General features: G+C 64.5%; 1 protein-coding gene across 1 annotated transcript; it reads right to left on the bottom strand.

Annotated features, from left to right (window-relative positions):
- Positions 1-220: 220 nt before the first annotated feature.
- LOC137466697 (vasopressin V2 receptor-like) lies at positions 221-7029 on the bottom strand (the record flags this gene model as incomplete). The annotated part of the gene is given in 5 exon segments (XM_068178382.1): positions 221-1231; positions 3174-3376; positions 3378-4157; positions 5895-6379; positions 6922-7029. Coding segments are annotated over 5 exon segments (1719 nt in total), but the record flags the coding sequence as incomplete, so codon positions are not given.
- Positions 7030-7359: the final 330 nt, after the last annotated feature.

Here is a 7359-nt window from a genome sequence, read left to right as displayed (position 1 = left end):
TTGTGGCCCCGCCCTTTTTGTGTCATCACTGTCAGGCCCCGCCCCCTTTGTGTCTCCGCCCCCTTTAGGTACTCACGTGCAGGCCCCGCCCCCTTTGTGGCCCCGCCCCCTTTTGTGTCATCACGGTCAGGCCCCGCCCCCTTTGCCCTCCTCGAACAGGCTCCGCCCCCAATGTGGCCCCGCCCCTTGTGTCCTCTTGTGCGAGCCCCGCCCCTTTGTGGGCCCGCCCCTTTTCTGTCCCCCGGAAAGCCCCGCCCCCTTTGTGTCCTCTCGGGCAGGCCCCGCCCCCTTTGTGTGACACCCGTGTGACCCTGGTGTCACCGGTGTCACCGATGTCACCGATGTCCCCGTGTCACTCTGTGTCACCGATGTCACCGATGTCCCCGATGTCACCGATGTCCCCGTGTCACTCTGTGTCACTCTGTGTCACCGATGTCACCGATGTCCCCGCGGTGGCGGCAGGGACACAGCACGCACGCCATGGCCCCGTGTCACTCTGTGTCACCGATGTCCCCGATGTCCCCGTGGTGGCGGCAGGGACACAGCACGCGCGCCATGGCCCCGTGTCACTCTGTGTCACTCTGTGTCACCGATGTCACCGATGTCCCCGCGGTGGCGGCAGGGACACAGCACGCACGCCATGGCCCCGTGTCACTCTGTGTCACCGATGTCCCCGATGTCCCCGTGGTGGCGGCAGGGACACAGCACGCGCGCCATGGCCCCGTGTCACTCTGTGTCACTCTGTGTCACCGATGTCACCGGTTGTCCCCGATGTCCCCGCGGTGGCGGCAGGGACACAGCACGCACGCCATGGCCCCGTGTGACCCTGGTGTCACCGATGTCACCGGCTGTCCCCGCGGTGGCGGCAGGGACACAGCACACGCGCCGTGGCCCCGTGTGACTCTGTGTCACTCTGTGTCACCGATGTCACCGGCTGTCCCCGCGGTGGCGGCAGGGACACAGCACACGCGCCGTGGCCCCGTGTCACTCTGTGTCACCGATGTCACCGATGTCACCGGTTGTCCCCGCGGTGGCGGCAGGGACACAGCACGCGCGCCATGGCCCCGTGTCACTCTGTGTCACCGATGTCACCGGCTGTCCCCGCGGTGGCGGCAGGGACACAGCACGCGCGCCATGGCCCGGGCCAGGCTGGCGCTGAAGGCGGCCGAGATCCAGGGGTTGGTGCAGCTGGTCAGGCTGGCCAGCAGCATCAGGATGGTGAACGCCGGCCCTGGGGACACGGTGGGGACACTTGGGGACACCCAGGGACAGCTGGGGACACGCGCTGGGGACAGCCCCGAGGACACGCCCTGGCTCGGGAACATTTGGTGACAATCGCCCCGACACAGCCAGGGTGGCCCTGCCCTGTGCTGGTGTCGCCATGGCTGTGTCACCTCCCGTGTCACCTCCCCATGGCTCTGTCACCTCCCCCATGTCCCCAGTGTCCCCATGTCCCCAATGTCCCTGTGTCACCAATTTCCCCATTGTCCCCAATGTCCCTGTGACCCTGTCCTGTGCCCCCATGTCCCCAACCCCCCAATGATGTCCCCAGTGTCCCCAATGTCCCCAATGTCCTCAATGTCCCAATGTCCCCAGTGTCCCAAACATCCCAATGTCCCAATGTCCCCAATATCCCCAATGTCCCCAGCGTCCCCAATGTCCCAAAAATCCTCCATACCCCAATGTCCCCAGTGTCCCAAACGTCCCAATGTCCCCAACGTCCCCAATGTCCCAATGACTCCATGTCCCAATATCCCCAACGTCCCAATGTCCCAATGTCCCCAATGTCCCCAATGTCCCCAATATCCCCAATGTCCCAATGTCCCCAATATCCCTGATGTCCCCAGTGTCCCCAATATCCCCAATGTCCCCAATATCCCCAATGTCCCCAATGTCCCCAATGCTCCCAATATCTCCAATATCCCCAATGTCCCCAGTGTCCCCAATATCTCCAATGTCCCCAATGCTCCCAATATCCCCAATGTCTCAATATCCCCAATGTCCCAGTATCCCCAGTGTCCCAATGTCCCCAACGCTCCCAATGTCCCCGATGTCCCAATATCCCCAATGTCCCAAATATCCCCAATGTCCCAAATATCCCTAATGTCCCCAATGTCCCCAATGTCCCAATGTCCCCAATGTCCCAATGTCCCCAATGTCCCCAATGTCCCAATGTCCCCAATGTCCCAATGTCTCCAATATCCCCAATGTCCCAATATCCCCAATGTCCCCAATGTCTCCAACGCAATGTCCCCCACACAATGTCCCCAATATCCCCAATGTCCCCAATGTCCCCAATGTCCCCAATATCCCCAATGTCCCCAATGTCCCCAATGTCCCCAATATCCCCAATGTCCCCAATGTCCCCAATGTCCCCAATATCCCCAATGTCCCCAATGTCCCCAATATCCCCAATGTCCCCAATGTCCCAATGTCCCCAATGTCCCAATATCCCCAATGTCCCCAATGTCCCAATGTCCCCAATGTCCACAATGCTCCCAATATCCCCAATGTCTCCATGTCCCCAATGTCCCCAATGTCCCCAATGTCCCCAATATCCCCAATGTCCCCAATGTCCCCAATATCCCCAATGTCTCCATGTCCCCAATGTCCCCAATGTCCCCAATGTCCCCAATATCCCCAATGTCCCCAATATCCCCAGTGTCTCAATGTCCCAGTGTCCCCAATATCCCCAATGTCCCCAGTGTCCCCATGTCCCCAATGTCCCCAGTGTCCCCATGTCCCAATGTCCCCAATATCCCCAATGTCCCCAATATCCCCAGTGTCTCAATGTCCCAGTGTCCCCAATATCCCCAATGTCCCCAGTGTCCCCATGTCCCCAATGTCCCCAGTGTCCCCATGTCCCAATGTCCCCAATATCCCCAATGTCCCCAATATCCCCAGTGTCTCAATGTCCCAGTGTCCCCAATATCCCCAATGTCCCCAGTGTCCCCATGTCCCCAATGTCCCCAGTGTCCCCATGTCCTAATGTCCCCAATATCCCCAATGTCCCAATGTCCCCAATGTCCCAATGTCCCCAATATCCCCAATATCCCCAATGTCCCAATGTCCCCAACCCCCCAATGTCCCAACCCCCCAATGTCCCCATCGTCCTCATGTCCCCCGTGTCCCCAGTGTCCTCATGTCCCCAATGTCCCCGTGTCCCCTCTCACCCTCGGTGGGCGCCCGGGGGTCCCACACGGCCCAGAGCTGGGCGCAGAAGAACGGCGTCCAGCAGAGCACGAAGGCGCCCAGCACCACCACGGCCATGCGGTGGCTCTTGGCCCTGGCCCGCCCGAGCCCCCCGGGGCCACCCGGGAGCGCGGGTGGCCCGCGGAGCGCGCGGGCGACGGCCACCAGCAGCACGCCCCAGCAGCACGGCCGGGGCCACCAGCACGGCCAGCGCCACCCAGGTGACGTAGGCGCGGGCTCCCCAGGGCTGCGCGAAGGTGGCCCAGCAGTCGCTCTCGCCCGGGGCCACCTCGCGCTGCCCGAAGATGCCCACCTGGGGCAGCCCGAAGAGCAGGGCCAGAGCCCAGGCCGTGGCCAGCGCGTCCCAGCGCCGCCGAGCCCTGGCCAGCGCCGAGCGGGCCCGGGCGAGTCCCGAGCGAGCCCGGCCCGCAGCCGCCCCGCACCAGCTCCTGGTGGCCCTGCACCAGCTCCTGGTGGCCCCGCGCCAGCTCCTGGTGGCCCCGCGCCGCGTCGTGGTGGCCTCGGAGGCGCTGGCTGGGCGGGGTTGAGGCACCACCATGGTGGCCCAGGACCCATCTGTGTTGGCCCCAGAGGCCCCCGTGGTGGCCTCAGAGTTGCCAGCTGAGGGAGTTTGAGGCACTCCCATGGTGGTCCAGTTGCTCTTTGTGGTGGCCCCAGAGGCCCCCGTGGTGGCCCAGGACCCATCCATGGTGGCCTCAGAGTCCCCCATGGTGGCCCAGGACCTGTCCATGGTGGCCTCAGAGTTGCCAGCTGGGGGCAGTTGAGGCACCCCTGTGGTGGCCTGGGTGCTCCTCGTGGTGGCCCCAGAGGCCCCTGTGGTGGCCCAGGACCCGTCCATGGTGGCCCCAGAGTCGCCGGCTGGGGGGAGTTGAGGTGCACCCGTGGTGGCCGAGTTGCTCTTTGTGGTGGCCCCAGAGGCCCCCGTGGTGGCCTGTGACAGGGACCTTGTGGGCATCTGGGGTGACAAGGGGGGTGATGGGGACACTGGGGTGACACGGTGGGACACTGGGGTGACATTGGGGCTTGGGGACATTGGGGTGACACGGTGGGACGCTGGGGTGACATTCAGACTTGGGGACACACTGTGGGACACTGGGGTGACACTGTGGGACATTGGGGTGACACGGTGGGACACTGGGGTGACATTGGGGCTTGGGGACACACTGTGGGACACTGGGGTGACACTGTGGGACATTGGGGTGACATTGGGGCTTGGGGACACTGGAGTGCCATTAGGGCTTGGTGGCACTGAGGTGACACGGTGGGACATTGGGCTGCCATTGGGGCTTGGGGACATTGGGGACACATGGTGGGACACTGGGGTGACACTGGGGCTTGGTGGCACTGGGGTGACACAGAGGGTTGGGGACACTGGGGTGGCACAGGGCCCTGGGGGGCACAGAGGGGCTGTGGCAGCACCGCTGTCCCCGCTGTCCCCAATGTCCCCGCTGTCCCCGCGTCCCCAGCCCCCAGCCGGTTCCCACGTGCCATCCCAGGTGTCCCTACGTCCCTGCGCCCCGTCCCTGCTGCTGTCCCTGTGTCCCCACCCCCAGCAGCCCGAGTGTCCCCCCGTGCCACTCCCAGTGTCCCCAGTGTCCCCACACTGCCACCCCCAGCACCCCGTTTGTCTCTGTGTCCCTCCCTGGCTGTCCCCAGTGTCCCCAGGCGTGTCCCCAGTGTCCCAATGTCCCCGCACCCCAGTGTCCCCAGTGGTGTCCCCGTGTCCCCGGGTGTCCCCGGGGGTGTCCCCAGCATCCCAATGTCCCCGCACCCTGGCGTCTCCAGTGTCCCCGTGTCCCCCAGTTTGTTGCCGTGTCCCTCCCTGGGTGTCCCCAGCATCCCCAGTCCTCCCAGTGTCCCCATTCCTCCCAGTGTCCCCAATGTCCCCAGTCCTCCCAGTCTCCCCAGTGTCCCCCTGTCCCCTTCCCCACCTCCAGCACCAGCACTGTCCCCTTGTCCTGATGTCCCCAGTCCCCCCAGTCCCCCCATTGTCCCCAGTCCCCCCAGTCTCGCTATTGTCCCCAGTCCCCCCATTGTCCCCAGTCCTCCCAGTCCTCCCAGTGCCCCCAGTCCCCCCAGTCCCGCTATTGTCCCCAGTCCGCCCATTGTCCCCAGTCCCCCAAGTCCCGCTATTGTCCCCAGTCCCCCCAGTGCCCCCAGTGCCCCCAATCCCCCCAGTCCCGCTATTGTCCCCAGTCCCCCCATTGTCCCCAGTCCCCCCAGTCCTCCCAGTCCTCCCAGTGCCCCCAATGCCCCCAGTCCCCCCAGTCCCGCTATTGTCCCCAGTCCGCCCATTGTCCCCAGTCCCCCAAGTCCTGCTATTGTCCCCAGTCCCCCCAGTCTCGCTATTGTCCCCAGTCCCCCCATTGTCCCCAGTCCCCCCAGTCCTCCCAGTCCTCCCAGTGCCCCCAGTCCTCCCAGTCCCCCCAGTGCCCCCAGTGCCCCCAATCCCCCCAGTCCCCCCAGTCCCGCTATTGTCCCCAGTGCCCCCAGTGCCCCCAATCCCCCCAGTCCCCCCAGTCCCGCTATTGTCCCCAGTCCTCCCAGTCCCCCCAGTGCCCCCAGTGCCCCCAATCCCCCCAGTCCCCCCAGTGCCCCCAGTTCCCCCAGTGCCCCCATTGTCCCCAATCCCCCCAGTCCCCCCAGCCCCCCCAGTCCTCCCACGCCCCCACCCCCAGCACCTCCGCCCTCCCCTCCCTCCGCTCCTCGCCGCGCCCATGGGCCGGCAGATAGCCCGGTGGCGATCCCAAGCCATGGCCACGGCCACGTAGGCCGAGGCGAACATGGCCACGCCCTGCAGGTACTTGGTGAGGCGGCAGAGCGGGTCCGGGCCGCGGAACCGGTCCGTGAGGTCCCAGAGCAGCTGCGGCAGCACCAGCCCCGCCGCCGCCGCCAGGTCCGCCACGCTCAGGTGCCGCAGGTAACGCCGGAGCGGCCGCGCCGGCCGAGCCGGGGGCTGCCCGGGCCCGCGGGGACAGCGAGGAGGGGCGCGCAGGGCGAGCAGGACCAGCAGGTTGCTGGCCAGGGCGAGCAGCAGCAGCAGGGCCAGCACGGAGACTTCGGCCACGGCCAGCGCCGCGTCCCGAGGGGGAGAAGGGGTGGCCGGAGGGGGCGTCTGGGGAGGGGGAGAGGGGGAAAAAGGGGTGAGGGTGTGGGGGAATTGGGTCTGGGGGTGTCAAAATGGGGGAAATTGGGAGAAATGGGGCAGGGAATTGGGTCTGGGGGTGTCAAAATTGGGGGAAAAGGGGTCTGGGGGTGTCAAAATGGGGGGAAATTGGGTCTGGGGGTGTCAAAATGGGGGGAAATGAGGGGGAATTGAGTCTGGGGGTGTCAAATGGGGGAAAAGGGCCTGGGGGTGTCAAAATGGGGGGGAACTGGGGAAGAAATGGGGGGAAATTGGGAGAAATCGGGGAGAAATTGGGTCTGGGGGCATCGAAATGGGGGAAATTAAGGGGAAATGGGGAAAAAGGAAAATGAGGGGGAATTGGGTCAGGGGTGTCAAAATGGGGGGAAATGGGAGAAAATTGGGTCTAGGGGAGTCAAAACGGGGGAATTTGGGCCTGGGGGTGTCATAATTGGGGGAAATTTGGTCTGGGGGCATCAAAATGGGGGAAATGAGGCAGGGAATTGGGTCTGGGGGCATCATTAAGGAGGGTGAGCGGGTGTGAAATTGGGTCTGGGGTCTCAGGGGCGCAGGGCGAGCAGGACCAGCAGGTTGCTGGCCAGGGCGAGCAGCAACAGCAGGGCCAGCACGGAGACTTCGGCCACGGCCAGCGCCGCGTCCCGAGGGGGAGAGGGGGTGGCCGGAGGGGGCGTCTGGGGAGGGGGAGAGGGGGAAAAAGGGGTGAGGGTGGGGGGGAATTGGGTCTGGGGGTGTCAAAATGGGGGAAAAAGGGGTCTGGGGGTGTCAAAATGGGGGGAAATTGGGAGAAATGGGGCAGGGAATTGGGTCTGGGGGCGTCATAATTGGGGGAAATTGGGAGAAATGGGGCAGGGAATTGGGTCTGGGGGTGTCAAAATTGGGGGAAAAGGGGTCTGGGGGTGTCAAAATGGGGGGAAATTGGGAGAAATGGGGCAGGGAATTGGGTCTGGGGGTGTCAAAATTGGGGGAAATTGGGTCTGGGGGGCGTCAAAATTGGGGGAAAT

The sequence above is a fragment of the Anomalospiza imberbis genome, unplaced genomic scaffold (genome assembly GCF_031753505.1).
Source record: "Anomalospiza imberbis isolate Cuckoo-Finch-1a 21T00152 unplaced genomic scaffold, ASM3175350v1 scaffold_411, whole genome shotgun sequence".
Lineage (NCBI taxonomy): Eukaryota > Metazoa > Chordata > Aves > Passeriformes > Viduidae > Anomalospiza > Anomalospiza imberbis.
The sequence above is the reverse complement of the archived record's forward strand: the minus strand, read 5'-3'. Positions and strand labels throughout refer to the sequence as shown.